Here is a 25,233-nt window from a genome sequence, read left to right on the forward strand (position 1 = left end):
TTATTGCATAATCGCAATAAAGATGTGACTAAGGTCTCATGCATCCCATAATTTAACAAACTCCACCAATCAACATTATCTCTTATCTTGACCCCCCCCCCTCTGCTTGACCACTATACAGCACTTTGCTTACCTCTAGCAAAAAACCAGGGTGATTGTACCCTGGCCAACATCAGATTTCCCCAAGTGACACCTTCACTTTAGACACCAGTCCTATTTCCATCTTGCTGCATAATACCAGCTGATGGCACACCTGGGCACATCCCCCCGATGAAATTTGACTTCCATTAGTTAATGGAAGAAGATGAGACACCAGTATAAATATATACCTTAGCATCAACAATCAGGACTGCAAATGTGTTGCTGGTCAAAGCACAGCAGGCCAGGCAGCATCTCAGGAATAGAGAATTCAACGATTCGAGCATAAGCCCTTCATCAGGAAAGTTAGGGTACTCGAAGATTTCAACAATCAGGAAGCCAGCTAACTTGTGGTTTGTTTTTAAAATCTTGCTCCTGTTAAATTGAATTATCCTGATTTGTTCTCTAGTGCTCTTAAACTTCTCTGGCCTGAAGACTTTAGAATCCTTGCACCTGAATGGGTGGCATGGTAGCTAGCATTGCTGCCTCAACACCCTAGACCCAGGCTTGATTCCAGTCTCTGCCTGTCTGGGTTTCCTCCTACAATCCAAGGAGATGCAGGTCAGGTGAATTGGCTGTGCTAAATAGCCCATATTGGGTGCATTAGTTAGGATAAATATAGGGTGTGGGTGGGTTAGTCTTCAGAGGGTCAGTGTGGACTTATTGGGCCAAAGGGCCTGTTTTTGCACTAAGGAATCTAATCTAAATGAACACCATCACTCAACTTACAGATGTCCACCCAAATTTAAAGTTAAAGCTTCAGGAGTTTGAAGCCATTGGACAGAATAATACTTTGAGCCATGCCAAATTTAGAATAAAGCAATTAAGTTCTTAACTGAGCATTAAGATGTGTTTACTGTTAACAGTACAACATTTTTCCACTGAATACTCATGCCTAAATTTAAAATGCTAGATTTGAAGTTAGTCCCTCCAGATGTAATAAACACCTACCCTAACTTGAAATCCAAGTCAAAATTGCAAATATTTACAAGTTAAAAAATGAGGTCTGCAGATGCTGGAGATAACAGCTGCAAATGTGTTGCTGGTCAAAGCACAGCAGGTTAGGCAGCATCTCAGGAATAGAGAATTCGACATTTTGAGCATAAGCCCTTCAGGAATAGTATTCCTGAAGGGCTTATGCTCGAAATGTCAAATTCTCTATTCCTGAGATGCTGCCTAACCTGCTGTGCTTTGACCAGCAACACATTTGCAAATATTTACAAGTGGCATACCTAATCTCAGTCTTAATGGTGTCTAAAATAGTTGAGCTCTAGCTATCCAATTAGCCCTGTGCTACCAGCCCAGTTTCTAAAACACTCTGCTCTCTCTCTCCAGGCTGAACTGACATGTCTTGATTGACTCAACCACTTCAGGACACCTTTTTATCAAAGGTGAAGGAACTTGGATTTGAATGCAGATGGCAGCCATGTCTGAAACAGCTGAGATCAACAGTCCCAGCCAATTGGAGACTTCACCTACAAAGGGATCAAAGAAGGATAAAAAGAAAGGTAACCTGAACTGAGCTTAAACATTCTACAAAACTAAATCTGGCAGAACCTTCAACCAAAATGGTTGGTTGAGTCATCCAGTGACCTGGATGATCTGAAATGCTTCATGGTGATTGAGTTGTTGCTCAGCCCTGTAACTTTAGTCTAAATTGGAACAACATTTTGAAGAAAAACAAGCTACACTACTAGCAAGTAGTACAATAAAGCATCATCCTGGAGTGTTAAACTTGTCCCCAGTCTGTGCTGTTGCTAATGAGGATTTATTTGATTACATCTGGCACTAACTTGTACCTCTTCACTTTAAAGCTTCCATCAGTCACCTTTTTTTCTTCCAAGGAAACCAGCCTACCTTCTGACCTTTCAATTGTCCAACCTCCCAAATTACCAACTGGACCCAGGCTAATATGGGTCACTTCTGAGTCCTAGAGATGTACAGCATGGATACAGGCCCTTTAGTCCAACTCATCTATGCTAACTACATATCCCAATCTAGTCCCACCTGCCATCACCTAGCCCATATCCTCCCAACCCTTCCTATTCATATACCCATCCAGATGCCTCTTAAATGTTGCAATTGTACCAGCCCCCACCACATCCTCTGACAGCTCATTCCATACATGTACCACCCTGTACATGGCAGAAGTTGCCCCTTGGGTCTCTTGTATATCTTCCCCTCTCATCATAAACCTGTGCCCTCTAGTTCTTTCCCTGGTGTGGGAAGTCCAGACTGTCTGTCTACCCTATCCATGCCCCTCATGATTTTACAAGCCTTGACAAGGTTACCCCTCAGCCTCTGATGCTCCAGGGAAAACAGCCCCAGCCTGTTCAGCCTCCCTGTAGCTCAAATTCTCCAACCCTGGTAACATCCTTGAAAGGGTTCAGAAAAGATTTAAGTTTCACAACATCCTGCTGATAGGAAGGAGACCAGAATTGCACACAATATTCCAACAGTGGCTTAACCAATGTCCTGTCCAGCCACAACATAACCTCCCAACTCCTGTACTCCGTACTCTGACCAATAAAGGAAAGCATACCAAACATCTACCTGCAACTCCTCTGTCAAGGAGCTATGATCTTGCACTCTAAGGTCTTTGTTCAGCAACACTCTAGGACCTTACCATTAAGTGTATAAGTCCTGCTAAGATTTGATTTTCCCAAAATGCAGCACCTCACATTTATCTGAATTAAACTCATCTGCTACTTCTCAGCCCATTGGCCCATCTGGTGAAGATCTCATTGTAATCTTCACTGTCCTCTAAACCTTCAATTGTGGTGTCTTGCAAAATTGTCACATTTTAGCCATACTCCTAACTTAATATTTTAACTTTTAAAGAGTTCATCCTCTCAAAGCACCTGAACATACAGACTCACAGGCAAGACATCAGCTATAAATTGAGAATGAAACTGCAGGGATTCAATGATCTGTTACAGGATCAGCTCAGCTAATCCTAAGACTTGCCATTCCCCTCTGCAGTGTTTATAGATCTTGACCCAACCATCAGCTGCTTCATTGACACCTTTCTGGGTCCCAACTGATCTGCTGTAATCTGTTTAGCACAATTTGCAAGAGCTAATACTGATCAGGCTGTCCAAATAGCAAAGTATAGACTCAAATTCCAGTGCAAATATTACAAGTGACTACTGTCCATACTGACCCCAGGAGATCTGGGTTCAAGCCCCAAATACTCCAGGAATGTTACAATACATTCCTGAACAGCTTTTGGAGGGTCTTGCCCAATTAACAGAATGCCAACAAACCACTAACTATCAATCCTGGGGCTGCCACTGAACTCTACACCAGGGCAAGTCAAAGATCACAAATCCTAGAGCAAATAGCTCTCCACCTGACTCTTCCAAAGCCTGCCCAAGATCTAAAACAAGTGATTTGAATAATCTACCGCTCAATGAAATACCTTGAGGACAAAGCAGCCCATTTTATTGCAGTATGACCACCAATTCAGTCCTACTCCAACACCCGGTGTAGCTTAGCTAGCAGCGTACAAGAAGCACCTTCCAAGTCCACACCCTCCCCTTCCCAGAGGACAAGCAAGGTGTGGTTCTCATTCTCTCCCCCCCCCCCCCCCCCCCCCCTTTACCACCCGGACTTGGGAATGTGTTGCCAGATCAATCCTGGGGTTCCCTTCCTAAGGCTCCTCTAGCTGTTGGAAGGTTCTGGTCTCCATTGAAAGTTTGATATTACTTAACCATTGACCTCTAAGCAGGCTGGTTATTCTAATATGGGTAGAATTGTCATGCAATCATTTAAATTTTTGATCTGGATTAAATCAAGTGACTGGACTGAACCAGAGGACAGTAAAAGGAATGTATAATTTAAGAAATGCTGCTTTGAAGAATTATCTACCTGCAAGGGTTCTTAATTTCACTGGACATTCACATTGTCCTGTAGCTGCAGCGTACCACCTGGGTCAGTTAGAACTTTGTAATCAGGTTTTTCAAAACTGTTGTCCATTTTCCCCCTAGGATTGTGAGGGAGGAATGGGTGGATTTGAAATGTTCCAGTTTAACTCTTATCAATTTTTGCACTTAGCATTTAACCATTTGGAGGAATAATAAGTCCAACTTCCAATTAACTTGAAACTAAAACCGTATGCTGACTGGCCTGTTTATGTCCACCCAGTGGACACATGGAGAGTTGCAGTGAATAACTTTTTTTATATATATCTGGGACTGCTCCAGTGCACAGACCAATCCTTGTCTCAAAGGGTTCCACTTCCAGGGGGATGTGAATGGTGCTTGGGATGCAATAGCTTAATGACCCAGGCTTGGCTAATCGACCAGATTTTTGACAGATCTGGTTCAAAGTAACCACTCTATGCCCTAAAGAATAGGGCAGGCATGAAACCAGGATTTGACTGGTAAGGTGGTTCATTTCCTGGATCACCCTTTCAGGTTTGAATCAGAATTCATTCCTGTAGGAGCATGCCACAATATGGAAAATGAAGGCCCATCTGGCCTCTATGGTGACTAGTAGAGCTGCAGCTAGACAGTGTATATCTTTGACTCTTAGAGCTGTGGATGAAGCCCTTATCCAGCATCCATGAGGCAGGGGATGTCTGTTTTAGAAAGCTGGTACCTCTGAGGGTGACCACAGGACAAGCGCAGCAGTCCACGATCACTTCTAATCAGTATCTATACTTAGATACTGGAGGAGGGGGGGACTGAAAATGCTGCCATCTATCTACCCCAGCCAAAGATTTATTTGCTCCTCCTCCTCCTCCTCCTGTATAAGGAGAGTTGAAGTGTAGGTGAACCAGTCATGGCAGGGGCCCTAAAATAGGCAGGTATTTCTGTGGCTGCAAGTTCAGAATGGTGTTAAACATCCTTGGCACCAGGGAGGCTGCTGAGCAGGTACAGGATATTCTGAAGGGGATCATGAGCAGCCAGAGACTGGTCCATATTGGTGGTACTCCTCAAAGGATGAGGTCCCAGAGTTGTCCCAAGCAGGATCTTGAGGGTTGTAAGTCCCACAAACACCTTTGTTTCAACTCAACCACCCCCCCCGCCCCAAACCAAACAATCTGACCTGTCCCACTTGCCAGCATTTGGCCCATGCCCCTAACTCTATTGTAAAAACCAAAAGAGCTGCTGATGCTATGGATGAAATGAGTCAAAGCTCAGCAGGTCTAGCAGCATCTGGGGTAACATCAGTTAGTCTAGTCTAGTGATCTCCCCAGAAGGAAGGTTAACAGAGATGCTAACTCATCTTGGATGCTGCTTGGCCTGAGCTCTTTTGGTAAATTGTTTTTGCTGTCTAAATGTGTGGTACCTGTATCCAACTCTTCTGATGCATTCCACATGCAATCCTATGTGTAATGTTCCCCTTAGTCACTTTTTAAAATCTTTCCTCCTTTGCCTAAACCTATGCCTTCTGGTTGTAGAATCTCCCACCCTGGGCATTGGCAGACCTTAGCTAATCATTTTATCCATGACCCTCTGGTTACACTGTCATCTCCACTCTAGGAGCAGTGGGAGAATAACTCCAAGCTAAGCCTCCCTACAGCTCAAACACGAGTCTCAGCAACAAACTAAATCTTTTTGCATCCCCATAACCCCTTACCTGTAGAAGGGTGACCAAGTGGCCATGCCAGTGTCCTGTACAGCCACAACATCCTGCTCCATGGTCCATTCACTGACTAATGAAGGCAAGCATACAAAATACCCCCTTAACCACTGTCTACCTGTGATTTCACTAAGTAACTATAGATCTGTCCACTTACCATTTTCCTGAGGGTCTACCATTAAGTGTATAAGTCCTGCCTTGGTTCAAATATAAATCTCTATCTAAATGATGACAGTCTACTGTCTCAGCTCAAGTCATGTTATGCTCTTGGATAACTTTCACTCCAACAGCACCTAGTAAGTATGCAGACAACACCATTAAAACTGATCCTGATGTGCATGGATTCATGACTATAGCCCCAGTGCTGCTCCTTGTGGGCTTTTTTAACAAGGGGCTCAGCTACTGAGGCTTTCCAGATCAGTTGGATCATTCCTTGGGACAGTAATTGCTTTAAGTTTTACTTAATGGTAAACTTAAAACCACTTCCTGTGCCCCACATCACTGGAGCTGAGTTGGAAGATACACTTGCTTTTCACAATAAAAGCATGAAGAGGGAGGGCTTCTGGTATGGGATCACTGGGTTGCCTTCAGGGCAGATGGAACTGGTCTTGTACAGAGCCCATCTAAAATAGCTAGGCTTCCATATCCTAGCAGGAAGATGGCTAAAACTAGTATGGCAGGGTGGTGGGACCCTGAGCAGTTGGTCAGCAAGTGAAATGACTAGGAAAAAGCCACTAAGGCAGAGGCTGATTACACATGGCAGGGCTGGTCTGAGGCCCAATTTTGAGTATGATGGGTAAGGCAGATGAACTTTGTCACATGCATTAACCCCCAACTCTGATGCAGATATTGCTGAGACTTGGTTGAGAGGGACAAAACTGGCAGCCTGGGATTGTCCTGGGATTTGAATTTCAGCTCTCCAGTTGGGGTAGAGTCCCTTACCAATCTCTTAGCACCAGGGGCTTGGTGTGGGGCCCAGAGACAGTTTAGAAACAATATCTAACTATTTCAACTAAATGATTAGAGCTGGTAATGGGAATGAGACCAGCCAAGTGATCGCCCCAGTGAGGGAGCACTTTTTTTAACAGTAATTCTGTTATGTTCTTGGAAAACTTAAGTCTCCAGTTGAAGGTAACAAACCAACACCAGGCAGGACTGGGTGCAGCTGTTTTGGAGGGTAAAGCCACATATGGGAATCTTCCAACTGGTAGTGTTCAGCACCAGCACTCTGTCAGGGGAGGGTGAATACAGGGTAGGGAGCCTTCATTTTTCTCCCCAAGGGGAACTTAATTTTAAAAAGCTTACATGGGGCTTAGAAACTGAAGAGATAGCAGGGAAGAATCTAACTAGTGAAGGATTAAAAAGGTATGAAATGTCTTTGGCAAACAGGATTAACAAATTAGGGAAGGGTAGGGCCACTCAAGGGCAAGAGGAATTTACATATGGGGCTTAGACTATACCTGTGGACACAGCATTAGAATTAGAGGGTAAATTCAGAACAGAAATGCAGAGACATTTCTTCCAGAGTGGTGGGCCTGTGGAATTCATTGCCACAGAGTGCAGTGGAAGCCAGGACGCTAAATGTCTTCAAGGCAGGGATTGAGAATTCCTTGTGACATCAAGAATTTAAGGGCTATGGGGAGAATGCAGGTAAGTGGAGTTGGAATGCCCATCTGCCATGATTAAATGGTGGCGTGGACTCAATGGGCTGAATGGCCTTACTTCCACTCTTATGGTCTTGATTTGCATTAAAGGACTTCTCAGCAAATATTGATAAATGGGTGAAAGATATAATGGGCAGGGAGTCTCCAAATGGGTGTATTAGGTAATGGGCAACACAGTGGCAGTGGTTAGCACTGCTGCTTCACAGTGCCTGAGACCTGGGTTCAATTCCTGACTCAGGCGACTGACTGGAGTTTGCACGTTCTCTCCGTGTCTGCATGGGTTTCCTCCGGGTGCTCAGGTTTCCTCCCCACAGTCCAAAGATGTGCAGGTGAATTGGCCATGCTAAATTGCCCGTAGTTAGGTGAAGGGGTAAACGTATGGGTGGGTTGTGCTTTGGCAGGTCGGTGTGGACTTGTTGGGCTGAAGGGCCTGTTTCCACACGAAGTCTTTTTTTTTTTCTTAAGCATTAAGATAAGATTATCTTCCCTGCCCCCCCCCCCCCATCTCCTAGAATGCTGAGGGAGCCAGGTGAGGAAATTGATTTTGGAATGTCACTAGAGGATGCAGCAGGCTAGAGTAGCCAAAGGAACAGGAATGACAGACCGGTGAGGTTTGCACTATTAGTAGGGAAATTACCCAAGCAAATATCTTAGCATGTTCCCAGATAGATCTATTAGCAATAAGGTTTTTCTCAATCTGATTTTATGCAATAAAGGACCAGGTGGTAGATATTTCCTAAATGGATTTCAGCAAGGCCTTTTTTATTAAAATTAAAAAGTGAGGCCACTTGAGACCAGTGAGCTGTTCAGATGTTTACACTGCCTAGTAGCAGTGGAAGGGTCTCTTTCTGCCTAGAGATGACCTGTGATCAACAGGATCAGTTGAGACCCTAGCTTCCAAATGTGTACATGGGTAGTCTGAACCTGATTGGGAAGGTACAGCAAGGTAGGGGCTGGAAACTCTGCCAGAGAAATGGCAGATGGAGCTTTCTCTGGGCAAACTTGGGTGATCTCTCTTTCTTCCAATGCAGAGGAAAGTGTACAGTAAATAGCAAAACACTTGGAAGCATTTAATAGAGGGATCTGTGTATACAAGTCCACACCAGTGGAAGTGGCAACATTGGGTAAGGTGGTTGAGTATGGCTGGCATGCTTTTAGACAGGTATAATTTGATTCAGTCTATTTAAAGGTCACTTTTGGAATACTTGTTCCAGTTGACACTGCACCTGTTTTGTTTTCACTAAACTCTGGCTGTTCCTTTCAAGATTTCCAAGTGAGGAATGAAGTCTGTTTCCAAGGTAGAAACATCCAATACTATGATCTAATTAAGAGGATGAGGTAGTTGTAAGCTGGGTGTTTGGAATGTGTTGCTCGAAGGTGAAGCAGATCCAGAATGTCAGTGACTGGCCCATGTCTCACCCTTGGGGTGAAGGGCCTGTTTCTGTGCTGTATTTGATTCTTGACTGAAGTTGGTGGAAAGCAGCGGAGGCAAACTGTGGAATCCAATTGGAGGTGGATTTTCATCCTGTCCTGCATTCTGACGGGATCAGTGAATTGCTCAACTCTTTTGAAGTAAGAGTAATGGTTTTGCCTCTGGCTGGAGGGTGACCAAATCTGAACTGGCTACTTAAGTGGCCTTTCATTGAGACGGGCAAAATGGACTGCCATTACTGAGGATCTAGGAGTGTTTGACCAACCAGCACATTTTGTCAAGAAACAAGTGAAGCAATATTCACTTTGAAAAGCTCCCCATGGGACAGTGACAGTAAACAAAATTGCCTGCAATTCCATGCACTCCAATATACTGTCATGGATGGGCTACAAAGTGGGGTATGGTGAAGAGACTCACTCTCTCAATTTGCCTGCCTTACCTATGGGCAACAAAGGATCAGTGCTTGGGTTCCCAGTTTGTAATTTTAACAATTGGCTCGGACATCCCAACTTATTCCAGCCAATATTAAAAATAGTACTCTAAAGGGACTTGGACTCCACAAAAGCTGAGGTTGTTTGTAGGGTCATCCACCTTTTTTTTTCTAGGTATGAAGGGGAAGTAAATGTCATTGAGTCAGCTCTTAGTCACTGAGCCAATGCCAGGAACAGAACATATAGCCTCTTTCAAATGTTCTGTACAAACTGAAGCCACCTGCTAGTAATTCTCCAAGGCTTAATCTTATAGCTGTTTTCTTTTAAAAACAGGTTGTAAAGAAATGTTATCCCTCTAAGTCACTTTGCTGGACATTCACTAGCATTTTTCCTCCTGTGGATCTTGCTAGCAAGATGACTAATTGCCCAACTTCCCTACCCAAACCCTGACCCAGGGAGGGGAAGTGGCAGGTAACTCGGATATGCTTGCCTTTTGAGTGTAGAGGTCGCTGCAGTGCATCTTGGTCAATCATGTCCTTTAAATTTTGGCCCAGACAATGTCCAGCTACTTGTGTTCTTGGGAACTGCACACTCCATGTCTTTCGAGAGCGTGTCTCACTACCCACTGTAGTGTTCGAGCTTTGGGACCTGGAGATTGTAGTGAGTGAGTGACTATATATTGGATATGATTATGGCTTGGTCTAATGACCTGAGCAGACTGAGGCTCTTAATATCATTGAACTGCCATCTCTGGGGGGGGGGGGGGGGAGGTGGGGAGAGAGAAAGAGGGAGGGAAGGAGAAAAGAGAGAAGGAAAAAGTAATACGTGCTGAAGTTAATGACTTGATGTCTTCACCCAGGATCAGAGAAGACTGAAGAATATCTATTAGCAAGATTTAAAGCTGATGGAGTTCGCTATAAAGCCAAGATAATTGGTGTTGACGATGTTCCAGATGCCAGAGGAGATCAGATGTGCCAGGATTCAATGATGAAACTGAAGGTAATGCCTAGGCTTTGGCACTTCCTAGACCCTGTATCACCAAGTTACTCCAAGGTAACCCTGAGCTGGAGCAATCTTAGTTTCCTTAGTCTTGACCCAGGGTTTATTCTAGTAATTCTCTCCCCCTGAGATCCTTTCCAATGTCCACTCTTGTCTTGGTATAAACATCAAATCTTGACACTCTCTAACCCCAATTCACCAGGTCTCTAGCCTAATCTCAGTACAATGGACTTTATGAACATCGAGAGCTTACTGTAATTCTGTGGGGATATGGCTTCAGAAAGCAAAACAAATTATCCAGGTTTTACAGCATTGGGCATGAAGTCCTCCAGGCCACTCTCTCAATCATTAAGAGTCTGATCTAATTGGCCAATAGCCTTGTAAATACTACCACATGTTCATCTCCATACAATGTCTTGGTGGTTCCTACTTCTGCCACCCTGTAATCTGGGTTCCTGATACCCCATGGAAAAATTCCTTTAATCCTCATGCTCCTTGCCTAAAATGGCACCAGCTTACCCAGGGGCATCCCCCCCCCCCCCCCCCCCCCCCCCCCAAATCTGTCCTTAAACTCTGCACCTCAATTGGCACCCCCTCTAGGAAAACACTCAGCCTGTCTACACCCCCTCCAATAGCCAAACCAGTTTAATGCGATCTGTTCATATGCATGCACCTCACTAAGCAGGAACTGTACACGCTGTCTAACTGCCTATATTGCATCTTGTTGCTGAATTCACTTCCAAATAACCTGGTCCTTAGTCAATCTTGAACAGAATTGAACCATTAAACTCTAGAGCAGAGTCCTCCATCCAGTTTTTTTGAACTAGTTCTTGTGTGCATGTCTAACAGAATTGTTCTAATCCCTTTTTTAGGGTATAGCAATAGCTGCCCGTGCACAGGGTCAACACAAGCAGAGGATTTGGGTCACCATCTCTCTATCAGGAATCAAGCTAATTGATGAGAAGACAGGAGTAAGTAACAACACTGTAGACCCAGTGGAATGGGAGTCTCTCCAGCTTAAGCTGGGCATAGACCAGAAAGCTTCCCTTAAAGTTTAAACCCAGATGATCCCATTTGAGATACTTTGGTCAGTCTGCCATAGCAAAGCCTTTCCTCAAGTAAGGAACCCAGCTGTTCTGTCAACAGATCTTTCATACCCTAAAAGTATTTGTGGCTGAATTTATATTGTCAAACAGCACTTTGCAATGTAAATGATAACAACATTCCTACAAAAACCTTTATCTTCTGAACTGACAGTTCCCATTTGGGACATTGGTTTGAACTGAATTGTAGCTAATCTGGTTAAACTTCCCACAGATCCCTATTCCTTCCAACCAGCGGGTAATTTTAACTTGCACTTTGGGTTTTTTCCTCTTCAGGTGATTGAGTATGAGCATACAGTCAACAGGATCTCCTTCATTGCCAGAGATGTCACAGATAACCGAGCATTTGGATATGTCTGTGGTGCAGAAGGACAGCATCAATTCTTTGCCATCAAGACTGCCCAGCAGGTAGGGCAACCGAACCCAAGAGTGCTAGACACCCAAAACCCAGTTGCCATGGCCCAGTCAGCTGGCTCGGATGTCAACACCATGGTTCAGTCACTAGCCTTGTTCACTTGCTTGTGGCAGTCTCTACAAACTGTTTTGTAGCAATCCCATTGAAATGGGGAACAATGTCAGCTGTCCACATTCTCTTCCTGGAGATAACAGGAATGACATTTCCATAGCCCTGGTTGAGTTTGAGGTTTAAAACTTGATTAGACTGATGCCCCTTCAATGAGGGGCAGACCTCCTTACTATTATGGGATTGGACCACGTATGTTCTGGTTCCCATGTGACCAACCCACTGGCTGGGAGTGTTGCATTAAACTACATTATAATTCCTGAGATTGGGTGACTTGATGTCACTAGGTATATTTAACCAGGACTTTATGGTCCCATGTGGAAAATGGGGTGAAGACATGGAATGCTGTGTAACCAACAAGTGAGATCCAAAACTGGTGCTCAGTGCACCATGGAGTCAGTCCCTCCATCTGACAAATCACTGATTCATATTGGTTTACTGGTGAGGAGCAAGGTCCTTACAAGAATATGAAAGGGCTGGACAGATCAGTGACAGAATTTCTCGGCTGAAGTGATTCCCTCAGCCTAATCAATGGCACCCTGGGGGCTGAAGGATAGGGTTCTCGGGTGTTGTCACCCTATAAACTGCTGCCCAAAAGGTAACTAAGGAATAAGATGCTTGCTTTTACCAGTCTAAGGATTATCAGAGCAAGATCTATTGGAGCTGGATTGACTTTGGCTAGCTCACAGTTGGAGTGCTGTAGTTCTGTTTGCAGTGGGGAGGAGATTCTCACCTCTCCAGTTAGAACACCTTCTCAGAGGGTAGGAAAGCTCCTGATCTAGAGTAGATCACTGAGGTGGCCAGAGATGTAAGATCGAAAGAGCATGGGTAGGGTGACTAGAATGCAGCTGCTTCCCTTTTATCAAGGGGACACTTCCAAGTGAGGCAGAGGGCAGTGGGATTCTTTACCAGGAGGGTAATTAAGGTAGCAAACACCTAGTACTTAATTTTATGACCAGGTCTCCTATTCCTAACACCAGAGTTGCGATCAACTTCCTTGGAATCTGACTGCAGTCAGAAATGTGATTTTCTTCTGTCCATAGGCTGAGGCACTAGTTGTGGATCTGAAGGATCTCTTTCAATTGATCTACAATCTGAAGAAAAAGGAAGAAGCTGAGAATCAGTCTAAGGTGAGGAATATGCATCTTCCTTTGAAGACTATCCTTTGCTCCAATGACTAATGTGGGGCCTGCATAGAATGTGCTTGGGGAAGGGAACAAGTGAGGTGGTTCAGGCAGTGAGGCACCTCCAGACCTATTGGCCTGGTGGATTAGGGAGATCTAACTTGGACTAATCAGTAAGTGCTAGATCACATTGAATTTAATGAGGTGCATTGATCACTGGTCTCCCCCAATCCTCTTCCTATGAAGTTCCTAAATTGTCACAACAGCATCCAGACCACAGGTTTTTTCAGCAAACTTCACTTCAGGAGCTGGCTGCTTTAAACCTTGCTGGTTCTTGTGGGCTGACTCCTAGCAGGATAGCCCTGAGGCTGTACAAATTCCACTGGCTCAAGCTACTACCTAATATCCAATGGGATCAACTCAGCAAATCACTTCCACTTCTGTAATTCAAAGCCATTCAGCTCCTCAAAGCTGCTCTGTCCCTAATCTATAACTAAACCTGTTCCTGCCTGCCCATGAACTGTTGCTGATAAATTATCCTCCTATGCAAGGTGTAAGTAAATGTATTCTCCCCTCACTCCTCCACCTGTTTGTTCCCTCTCTTGCCAAATATTTAACAGGCCACATACTGACTCCAGCATAAGTCTAATTGTTTTTTTTGCCTCTTGCAGGAGGGCCAACCCACAGAGGTAAGATCACTGGCAGGTAGTACTGCTCTTCCTCCCCAGAGGAAGCTTATCCCCTTGGTAGAGGGATACCTAGTGGTATCGGTGTTTAATCCAGAGACTGCAATAGTCTGGAGACTCTGGTTCAAATCTGGCAAATGGTGGGTGTTTTAATCTAATGAATCTACTAAGCCTAATCCAACCTTTGCTTAAAACCCACCTAGTTCACTCATCTCCTCAGTCTGTCGATACCAGACCCCACCATGAGTGACTCTGCCCAGTCTTGCCCAGGTTATTGGTAGGGGTAATAAAAGCTGGCCTACCTGGTGATGCTCCATTTCCCTATTTGATATCTAGCTCATTCTGCAGCAGGCCTGTGAATGGTCAACTCTGCAAGTGACTGCAGATGCTGGCAGAAGTCTAGATTAGTGGTGCTAGAAAAACATAGCAGCAGCAGGTCAGGCAGCATCAGAAGAGCAAATTTAACTAGGCTTCTGCCCAAAATGTCAATTTTTCCTGCTCCTTGGATGTTGTCTGACCTGTTTTCCTACCACTCTAATCTAGACCGAGGTGGTGGTCACCCACCCTCTCTGCTGCTTAAAGGTATGAGTTAAAAGTGCAATACTGGCTCTTCCCATATCTTGGGGGGTGAGTTGATTTGTCTGATCCAATTGCACCACCTGAAATTCCAGTAAACTCCCAGGTTTTGGATCACTGTCTTGTTTAACTGGGAAACTCTAGCTAACCTAGAGCTTGTGTCTAATGCTTGTTCCTTGTTTCAACCAGAATGGGAGTCCACTGCTGAACTTTGATGACCAGGTATCTCAAATTAAAAGTGTAAGTATTCAGCTTAAACAGAACTGTTGCTAGGGTGGGTGACGAGAGTTAATATAATTGAAACCCCCAATGTAATTTAATACAACTGCATGGATGGTAAAGGCAAAGAGCCCTTCGTATCTACTCTAAGCTGACCATACCCTTACCTGAGGGCTTACCTTTTGGTGCAGCACTTAAATGAAAGAGCTGAGGTGTTTAATTGATGCCAGTACTGGCATGATCTGACTAATCTTGAATATACTTAATGGTCTAATTCTGTTCCTGCAAGTGCTTTTTGAAATAGCAACAAAGGGCTACAGGGCAGAGACAGTGAAGATTCAGATTGCTCATGATTTTACTGACAGGAGCGTTCCTGAGACTGGAAACTCCACAATGTAACTGGTAGTGTTTTGAAACCTGGAGGGTCAATACTTGGTCAAGGTCAAGAGGGTGGGATCTTTGTGGGTGGTCTTAGCTGGTACATGAATCAGTCATTCTGCCATATAAACACAGGCTGCCAGCTAAGCTGACCAACTCTTCTTGAACATGTGGGTTGAAAGGCCTACCTCCCTTTAATGCACCTATTGGGATTCATCTCCGCTTTTTGATAGCTAAAGCTGGGTGGGCAGCAACTGGCAATCATACTGTAGCTAGGTTGATCTGTTTTGTTTAGCAGGTCGAGTAGAGACTCCAGTGCAACAGTTTGAACAATAAGCATGGTCTGTATTTGAGATGTAGTAGTCACTGGATACTATTCAGCCAGTAGCTGCAATACTTCCCTCTACTTGAGGGAAACATCTCAGGTCTCCCTGGATTTTTTTCTGACCTTTAGCCACTTCTGGAATCAGTTGTGGTTATATGTTGAATGTTCCCACTGACTTAGCCCAGCCCCTCTCCTCATCTTTTACTAGCATTAAAGTAAAAGTCCAATTCCTGAGGGTGGCTGAAATCTCCCTCTTAGAGAATCTTTCTAACTCACATCTTTTTGAAACTGTCTTTCTGCTTTTAAACAGGATATTGATCAGATGCAGCTGTTTGGAGACATGTCAACACCTCCTGACATCACTTCCCCAGCAGTAAGTTAACTTGTTTAGATCATCTCTACCACTAGCAGACAAGACTGTCTCAATAGAAACATATATTTTACCAAGCTGCGAATCTGTTTTAGATCTCCAAAGCAGACTGAAGAACTGACTTAGATATTTCCAGGGTCTACATCTGATCCCTTGCAGACTTAATGGAGTTTGGGTTGCTGACATCTCATGTTTCCAGTGAGGCTGTATTAGCCCTCTAATGCCAATTCTAACAATGCTGGCAGTACTTGGAAGTTAGCTTTTAGTAAAATCTCTTGTGCAAGTAGCTAGCCAGCAGGTCTCTTTCTGGCCTCCCCACTTGTTTTTAAACCTCTTCACCCTGAGACATTTGGATTACATTGAAGAGTGTACTTGTGGTTTATGTTCCTAGGTTAGTGCTGTTTAAAGTGGGAAATAGTCCAGTTTTGGCAGTCACCAAATATATTTACCTGTTCTTGGCTCTTGCCCAACCCAACTTGAGAATTACTAAATGATTAACTGGAGCAATGTCTGTAGTTTGGTTTTCCTCTTAATCCAATGTGACCTGCAGCAGCTAAACCTGTAACTGTTGCATCAGGTCCCTAACCTTGCAAGGCTTAATGGATTAAAATCACTACCAAGATCATGGTGGGTCAACCTACAGCACTTGGCTGCAGTAGCTCAAGGTGATAAACTGCCTTAAGGGCACAGTGGCTCATGGTTAGCACTGTTGCCTCACAGCACCAGGGACCCAGGTTCAATTCCCACCTTCTGCAAACTCCAGAGTTGACCATTCTGGTGTCTGAATGGGTCACCTCCCACAGTCCAATGATATGCAGGTTAGATAAATTGGCCATGCCAAATTGTTCAGGGATATATAGGTTAGGTGCATTTACAGGGTGAAATGTAGGGGAATAGGTTTGGGTGGGTCCCTCTTTGGAGGGTTGGTGTGGACTTGTTGGGCTGAAGGGCCTGTTATTCTACACTGTAGGAATCTAAACTAACTACCAGCAATAAATGCTAGTTCAGTCATAACACTTTCCTGAAAGTGAATCCAACCCTAAACCTGGGGGTTTTAGCTTGTACGAAGCTGCATTCTCTGGTGCAGAAGAGACTTATCAGGATGCTGCCTAGACTGCAGGGAATGTCTTTAAAGGCTGAGGGAACAAAAGGCTTTCCTTGCTCTCCAAGGCTGAGATGTACAAAATAGGGATAGCTTTTTCCACTGAGGAAAGTCTGACTATCAAAGGATAGGATATGTGGTTTAAGGCAGATGTCAGGTTTTCTCCTCACTGCCAATGGTAGTCAGATACACTAGGGATGCTGACTCTTGGATAGGCACATGGAAGCTAGTACAAAAGTTAGCACCTGAGGGCTGAAGGGCCTGTGCTATTCTGTTCTATTCATGGCTACAAAGATTCAGGATATTCAGCTATCTGCAACATTTGGTGTAAATGGCATGTTTGACATCTGGCAAGTCTTCAACTTTGGCTTTCATACACTCAGTTAGGAGTTTGAAGATATCACTTCACTGATCACTAATTGGGTGCATGTCATCTAAGTGGAGTCTTTCAAATGGCCTGAGGCCTGGTCAATTATGGCCTGGCTCTTCAATCACTTTCTGGGTGCCAACCAATCACTAATTGCAGCACCCTACACTTGTTTGCTTTAATAGCTTAACTTTCAAAACCTCAATCTATTTCTAAATCCATGGCATCTAAAGAATATTTAGCTGATGCTCCAAGTTTTAAGTTCTAAATTCCACAATTGCAGGAATTGTGGCTAGACTGACCAGGCTGAGATGTGAGGGCAAACTCTCTCGCTTGCCAGCATTTACCAGTTTCAGGGTTGACATTAAAATCAGCAAAGAATTTTCTTTCCAAGAGTATTGTTCACTAGGAAAAGATGGTATTCTTATCCTGCTAACTGTCAAATAATTCACTTTTTTGTATTGATTAAAATTTTTCTTTTCTGTCAATGATTTAGGAATCAAATGGCTGTTTGCTAGACTTGTCTTCTCCTGAAATGGATCCTTTGAACACCTGCATGAAAGATCATCTCCAGGAAGTGACTCCTGCTTCCTCACTTCACTTCTTCCCTGCACCTGATCCTAACCCTTTTGGGAATGACCCCTTTTCTGAACTTAACCAATCAGCACCACCTAAACCAGTTGATTCTGTAAAACCTGCTGATCAGAAAGATGGAGCTCTCCCCTTCCTAGCCGATCAGGGTGGAGCCCACCTTGGCCATGACTCTGACCAGCCCCCTAGCCAGGTTGCCACTGGTGTGAAGGTTGATGCTCCATCCTGGGGACTGAATGGAGCAGTGGGGCAGGACCAAGCTGAATTGGGTGTCAAAGTGACCACTGACCCCTTTGCTGAGATCTCAGGGGCCACACCTCCAGCACAGAATGGGTTAAAACCAGACTCCCTGGGTGCTGCAAACATCAAGCAAGTGGACTCCCTCCTGATGCAGAACTTTGATGCAGTGACCTTGTCCCCTCCACCACAAAATGTAAAAGGAGCCCGAGGCAGGAGGAATAATCAGGTGACCAGCATGATCTCTCTCCCCCTTTTCTAACAGGCTTCTTTTATACTTGCCCTCTTGCTGAACAACTAGATCCCAATTTTCCAGCTTTGGGGATTCTTGAGGCATGGCTTTTTTCAACAGTCCGGTCAGCATGGCATCAACTAACCAGGCTGATGCTATGCTGTCAACTTCCATTGGCATGTACCTTGGATACTCCTGGGGGAGTTTTGGGAGGCCTTTAATGAATCATGAGGTGAGGTACCAGCTCCTGCTATTAATAGAGAACGTAGAGTGAGGTTACTAACTCCAGATTTAAAGGCATCCTGAGCAAGACCCTTGTGCACTAAGCCAGGAGGAGTTGGGTTATCTGGTGTCACTTCGAATGAAATGACTTTTTTTTTCTCTTGGCTTTTCTCTTCAGCTGGCCGGTGAGAACTTTGGACCCAGCCCACCTGCTTCCAGTATTCCACCTTCAGGCCAGATCCCTCTGGATCTGTTCAATGTGCCAAGTTCATCTCACGTCCACCCAGGTAACTCTCTTTTCTAGAACTGAACTACAATATTTGCAAATTGGAGAGCTTGTTTGAACCAGTACACTTGTAAAAGCTGATACTTGATTTAATTGCAGTCTGTTCATGCTCAATAGCTATTAACCCCATGCTGTTAATGGTTTTTTTTTCTGTTCTAACATCCATTGTACCTTCAGTTCATCAATTCTTCTACTCTCATTTATCTAGCACTCCAGTCTGTAGACTTACTCTGATTTCAAAGTGTCACTTAATGTTGAGCCCTGTCCCTCGAGTAGATTATTTTCTCTCCCTGCTCTGAACTTCTCATTCCTGGCAACCTCCTGATCCACCTATTCCCTTCCAAGGGAAATGTGTCCATGCTCTTTTCTCATCCTGCCCTATCTCAAACACCTGGCTGACTTACCTCTCTCCCCACAGCTGAGCCACTGGCCCTGGTCAATCCACCCTGCAGTTTTGGTTCCCTTCATCTGACTGTTATGAGGGCTTACCAGATTGAGTCCTGATGAGACTCCATCAGTTTTACTGTAATCCAGCAGATACTAGATCTGACATTGCTTTCTGCCCACAGTCTACAGTACTGGCACCAAGTCCAGTGACTCTTCAGAGCTGAAAGTGTTGCTGGTTAAAGCACAGCAGGTTAGGCAGCATCCAAGGAACAGGAAAGTTGATGTTTCGGGCCAGAGCCCTTCATCAGGCCTGAAACGTCGAATTTCCTGTTCCTTGGATGCTGCCTAACCTGTGCTTTAACCAGCAACACTTTCGGCTCTGATCTCCAGCATCTGCAGACCTCACTTTTTACTCAGTGACTCTTCAGAACTAAAGTGATCTAGTAGAAGCACTTACTGTTGAGCCTATTGAAGTTTTTCCAAAGCTATTGGAAATACGAAGTCCATTCAAGAATACAGCATAGGCCATTTTTAGAACTTTTGTTTTGTCAATTCTCTGCATAAAAGCATTGTGGGTTTGCACCTGATCCCAGCAGGTGGACAACAGTTCAAAGCAGCTCCACTCAAGCAACTAAAGACCACTAGTCCAGCCTATAAACACCTAGAGGCTACAAACAAATGTTACTATTGTACTTGAGCTAAGCTCTTGCTTCCAGATTGTCCACTGTTGCTTGTCACCACTGAGCTGCTAATTTCAGCATCACTGAATGTCACTTTTTTTTCTAGGTTTATCTGGACCACCTCCTGCTGGACCTTCTCACCCAACGCCATGGGGACAGCAGCCTCCAGTTCTTCCTCAGTCTGGCTCCATGCCCCCAAGACCTATCCTTGGCCCACAACCTCCCTTTGGACAGCCCAATGTCTTTGGACAGCCAGCTGCAGCCTGGAGCCAGCCAGCTCCATTTGGAGCCCCACCTGTACCCTCCACTTGGGGGCAACGTGGCCTAGCCCCACCCAATGTCTGGGGTCAGCCTGTTCTGCAGACCACTCCTTTTGGCACCAACCCTTTTGCTGCCTCCCTTTCTATGGTGCCACCCACTGTAGGCCTGGTCCCTTCTGCTGGGACCTCACTGTCCCCACCTCCCCCACCACCAAGACCCAGCCTGCAAGAATCCTCCAAGCCTCATTCCAGTGCCTTCACTGCCTTGGACCCACTAGGAGAGAAGGAAGAGAAAAGTGTCAAGGAACTGTTTAAAGACTTCCAGATCGCCAAGCCCCCAACTATTCCTGCTCGGAAAAGCGAGCAGCCAACTGTTGCTGGGGTATCAGGAGCATTTGGCCAATATTTCACCAGCAAAGTAGGTGTTCCCCAGGAAACTGCTGACCATGATGACTTTGACATCAATCAACTCTCATCTACAACAAATGGTAAGTTTGTTTTTGTAGGGAGGGGTGAATAGTTCTCCATGAAGGCTTTAATGTTAACTCCATTCCAGCAGTCAATCTCCCCTGCCTATTTCACTTACCTTACTACAGCCTGTCAGAACAAAGACATGCATTTCCCATTCTCCCTCTAATCTGGTAAACTACATGTTGCTACTTTAGCTCCCAGAAAGAGTAATCCTGGTCCATGTCTAGCCTAGAGTTGGCCAATGTAGCTCAAGGATGAGCTGCCAGAGAGGTAAGACTTGAACCAACAGCTAAAGAGCAATGGAGGTTCTTAGATTGTGGCAGATTGGAATTGTCATCTGCACTTCCTGTCTTGCTGCTTAATAGTGGTTGAACAGACTCAATGGGCTGAATGACTTCAGCTCCTTTTTATGGTCCTGACCAGAAGGAAGGAGTAATTGAGGTTAAATGCAGATCGGCATGGTGGCCAGAGGCCTGAGTGGTTATGAATTTCCTCAATTCTGAAGCTGCTCAAGATACTGCAGGCTGCAAGTGTACTTCTGCCCTGAGTTGATGGGTATTGTTTGAGACCGATCCCTTCCTGGTGAGGGAACAATAGTCTCCATGTGCCTCTCCAAATCTACTAATACACTGACCTATGTCAAAGGGCACTAATTCTGACCCTTTGCTTTCAGAAGCTCCAGCAGCACCTAGCCAGAGTTCGACACTGAATCCTTTTAATGCCAGTGGAGATTCAGCACCAGTGAGTACAAATTGTTAACTTGTGGAATGATCTTGGTAAATCACCTGCAGTGACATCAAATGTACGTACTAGCACAGGCAATGGGCCAATGGAAACCCCATGCTGTATAAACTCCTTTGAACAACTCCCTGACTGCCCATCCAATGCTAGGTGGACTTTAAGCCTGGCATATTCCCCTCCAGTCTGGGTAGTCAATTGAATTGTAAAGCATTCATTTCTTTCCTATACTACTGACCCAAATACTTGGCCCTGAGATGGCACTAAAGACTGTTCACTTCTGTTCTGCCCCCCCTCAGTCCAATGACTGAAGATTTTGGACTTGCTGTTGAATCTAATATCCCCATCACCTATGACCTGCCTGCATCATGCTCTTCATTACCAAGAGCACCGTGTCTCCAGCTCTCACTGTTCAGCATTCTCTCATCCCTTACCCCTGACATCCTACAGACCTTAGTCTCTAATTCCTGTTTCATGTATATTCATGACTGAGCAATGCTGGCCACACCTTACCTAAACCCCCAAGTCTGCTCGTTCTCCCTGCCTCCCCACATCCATCAGATGGGGCTAGAAGCCACCAGGTGAACAGTGCAGGGAAGAATTGTCTATCTGTGGACTCTGGGTAGTGTTTTGTGTGCATTCTTATTGCCTGATCACAGCAACTTCTCCAAGAATGCCACCTGGTGCCTATTGTAGAACTTAACTCTCTCCTTTAGACTAGTGAAGCACTCTTGGCACCTCTCCATCTCACTCCCAGGACAGGGTTAGAGTAAACTTTCCTGTCTCAATCATACATATCAGGTCCACTAACTACAAATGTAAAAACAGGAAGCAATTTACCTGAGCTGAAAGCAGTTGACCAGTGCTATTTTTTAATGTAAAAGCATCACTGCTACACCTCCCCTGAAGGTTTCTTTGGTAGATGGAGTAGGTCATAATCAATGTTCACTAAAGTGGAGCATCTAGTGCCTTGCTAGTCTTGTCTCCATTATTCTAAACAATCTCTACTCATGCCAACTGGAATTGAATGCTTTGTTCTAACTACAAACTGCCTCTTATTTAAGGCTGTTCCTGTTCCATCTGACCCATTTGGAGATCCCTTTGGAAACCCATTTGTGTAACATTCTCTACATGGTCTGTAAGTATCGCTGCTAATACTGACTTTCAACCCTGTCACTTCTCTGGATCTCTGCACGCAGAATCTTCAGTCATGACCAACCCTGGAAAGAGTTGGTATAAACTGTTCAGCTATTCAATAGGATCACAGCTGACCATAAACTCAGTCCCCTGTTCCTGCTTTCTCTAGGTCCTTTGAACTCTAGGCATTTGAAGTCTGTATGGCCCTATTCCCTGCCTGGTCTATACTTTAAGTGACCCTCCAGTATCTTGTGGCAGAATTCCATAGACTCACCACTCTGAAGAAATGGCCTACCCTGTGTCCATAACAACAGGGTCTAAGTCCTAGTGTGACCAGCTGATGCCTGATCAGCAGTAAATGCAGTCTATAAAAATGTTGGAATCCTTCACTAGGTTAATGAAAATGTTTTACTCAGCAATTAGTTGGCTCAATTGCTTGATGTCTCTGCCAGAAACTCCCAATTCTGATTACCTGATGCTGCTACTTGAGTTATAATTGGGCAGAACACACAGATTCCATTTTGGATCAGCCTATACAGGATTCCTCAATCTAAAACTTCTGTTCAGCATTAGCTATCGTAACCATCTAGTTCAGTAGCACCTAGAGAAAGATGCCCACTGATTCTTGATTCATATCAGACCTGGTGTGACTTGCTGCATTACTGAATCAGCAACATTGTGCTTTAATCCATTAACTAACTAGTTTAATATGATCAAACTGGCTTGCTTTGATTCACCTAACTAACTGGATTTTCTCCATTAAACTAGTTTGACCTGGTCAAAGGATCTGACCAATGGGTTTCCTGACTGAGCTGGGACTAGGAGATCACTAACCAGTGTCTGTGGTATCTAACCTGGCAGTAGATTTAACCTCCTTTTAAAATGGCAAACTTTTTTCCTTCTCAGGTATTCCAAATTTGATCATCTGGCTTTGACTACCAGCAGCCTTTGCACACAGAACGGAAGGGTTAATGATTGTACCAGGTTTCCAATAAGTGGGCCTTTGTCTTCAAGGTTTTCTGACTTGCTACAGTGTCATTGAATTTTAATCCTGTGACCAGGAAGCAAAACTCAAATGTTTCTGTAAAGGCAGCTCTACTGTCTAGTTTCTACAAGCCTGTGAATCCTTCCCTTGAAGCCAATGCTTGTGACTGGTGTTTAAGTTTTTTAGGCAGTTTAATTCTCACTTGTCTTGCTGTTGTAACTGGGTGATCTTTCATTTTTGACTCCCATCCTGGACCGGTCTGGTCACCCTCTTTTATACACCAGTGCCTTGATTAGACAGTGTCTAATCCCTGTTTTGAGGGATCAGTATAACATGAGTAAAGTCTGATTTCTAAATGTCAGATACTAGTTTTTTACTGACTTGTGACTGTATGCTGGCACTTTTTTTTTTCAGGAGTGTTAAGGTATCTTACAGTGGCATCCTAGAATTGCAGCTCCTGGGAAAACCAACACTTTTTTTTGGGGGGGGGGGGGGGGGGAGAGCTCTTTGAAACCAAGAAATGTAATTTTGCACATTATACCAAACCTTCCATTTGAAGGAAGCTTAATGAATTCCTAAGCTGAATGAGTACTTGTACTCTTGGCTTCATCAATGTCACTATGTAATTGGGATAAAACTCTCTGGCTCCTGAAATCTCCTGTCCTCCAGATGGAGCAGTATTCCTGTGCCAGTTAGATCCTCTGCAATGCACTTGCCCCCCACAGGCCACTAGTTAATGTAGCACACTGCACTAAATATTTTTAATGTTTTTATAGTTCACAATGACACTAACAGCATGGTTTAGTCAGCTCCTGCAATGTTTTGTCCTTGTGATCTTTTTATCCTGAAGCATACACCACCCTGAGCTGGCCACTGAGTGCACTAAGTATTATCTTGCATCTCAATACAGATCACATGTCAGCCTTTAAGGCGTAAAGGCTTTGAGATGATCTTTAATTGTATTAGACAATGTTTCAACAATCCTTGTCAAATCACCAGCAAAAGAGCATTGTAAGTTACTGCAGGTCCTTTATTACCTGATCTCATTAATCCCCTCCTCTGTCCATCTAAATAGTAGCTCACCTGGAAAGTTAAGCTGTAACTATTTCAAATGTAATCTCTGTACTGTGGTCTTTTAATAAACCATTAATGCATTATTCTGACTTCACATTCAATTGTGATCACCTGTACAACTCCATTGAACTAGTTGAATGGAGAATCCAATGCTATTGGACACTGCTCTTTCAGAGCAGGTGAGAAGGGACAAATTCTGTCACTGCTATACCTGAAGTGAATACAGACCAAGAGCACAAAGGAACAAGAAACTTCTAAGAACTGGGCAATTCTTTACAGATCAGTGAATACAAAGCCAAAACCTGGTTACCTTGATATTCAGGGTAGTGAGATTGAACTTCCAGATTGGAGATTCTGGAAGTGGATTGGAATCTGGTAAATAACTGCTTCCAGGCTGGCCAGTGTATCAGCCCAATCCATGTAAGTACCAGTCCAAATAACCTGTCAAAAGGGCAGCATTAGTTCCTTAACTGAGGCTGTCATCCATACAATGGACTGGGAAGTTTTACAGCCACTAAATCTCCCACTCAAATGGGGAGAAAATTCACATTGCTCATGTGGAAGCAGGCCACTTAGCCTGTCGTTCTGTATCCACTCCAAGCATCCTAACCAAATCCACTCCCACATCTGGGAAATAAGGCAGGGCAGGTGACAGGTCAGTGGGGGAGCACTCTAGAGCCAGTGACCATAATTCTAAGTGATTTGGAAAAACATCAGCTCAAAATTGAAAGGCAACTTAGGTTCTGACAGTATTAGGAAAGAACTCCGATTGGGGGCATCCCTTTGCAGGTAAAAGCATGGCTAGAATATGGAAACCCCTCAGATTGAGCCCAGAGACACTTAGTGACAAAGGCTGGTAAGTGTAGGGAATGCTGGATGTGTAGAGGAATCTTCCCTTAAAGGATGC

At 44.4% G+C, this 25,233-nt stretch overlaps 1 protein-coding gene across 4 annotated transcripts in view; it reads left to right on the forward strand.

Moving 5' to 3' along the window:
• The window catches only part of dab2 (DAB adaptor protein 2), a 45,290-nt gene extending 21,546 nt beyond the window's left edge, over positions 1 to 23,744 (forward strand). For 3 of the 4 annotated variants that reach the window (XM_060834236.1, XM_060834252.1, XM_060834243.1), the window contains 14 exons: positions 1,474 to 1,646; positions 10,114 to 10,253; positions 11,126 to 11,224; positions 11,633 to 11,764; positions 12,923 to 13,009; positions 13,675 to 13,692; positions 14,455 to 14,505; positions 15,498 to 15,560; positions 17,523 to 18,083; positions 18,487 to 18,595; positions 19,768 to 20,409; positions 21,066 to 21,133; positions 22,195 to 22,268; positions 23,174 to 23,744. In XM_060834236.1, coding sequence (XP_060690219.1) covers positions 1,550 to 1,646; positions 10,114 to 10,253; positions 11,126 to 11,224; positions 11,633 to 11,764; positions 12,923 to 13,009; positions 13,675 to 13,692; positions 14,455 to 14,505; positions 15,498 to 15,560; positions 17,523 to 18,083; positions 18,487 to 18,595; positions 19,768 to 20,409; positions 21,066 to 21,133; positions 22,195 to 22,251 — 2,124 coding nt within the window. In that variant the 5' untranslated portion in view covers positions 1,474 to 1,549 and the 3' untranslated portion in view covers positions 22,252 to 22,268; positions 23,174 to 23,744. The remainder of the gene's footprint in view (positions 1 to 1,473; positions 1,647 to 10,113; positions 10,254 to 11,125; positions 11,225 to 11,632; positions 11,765 to 12,922; positions 13,010 to 13,674; positions 13,693 to 14,454; positions 14,506 to 15,497; positions 15,561 to 17,522; positions 18,084 to 18,486; positions 18,596 to 19,767; positions 20,410 to 21,065; positions 21,134 to 22,194; positions 22,269 to 23,173) is intronic. The other variant, XM_060834260.1, reaches the window with a different exon arrangement.
• Positions 23,745 to 25,233: the final 1,489 nt, after the last annotated feature.

Source organism: Hemiscyllium ocellatum, chromosome 2 (genome assembly GCF_020745735.1).
Source record: "Hemiscyllium ocellatum isolate sHemOce1 chromosome 2, sHemOce1.pat.X.cur, whole genome shotgun sequence".
In the NCBI taxonomy this organism is placed as follows: Eukaryota; Metazoa; Chordata; class Chondrichthyes; order Orectolobiformes; family Hemiscylliidae; genus Hemiscyllium; species Hemiscyllium ocellatum.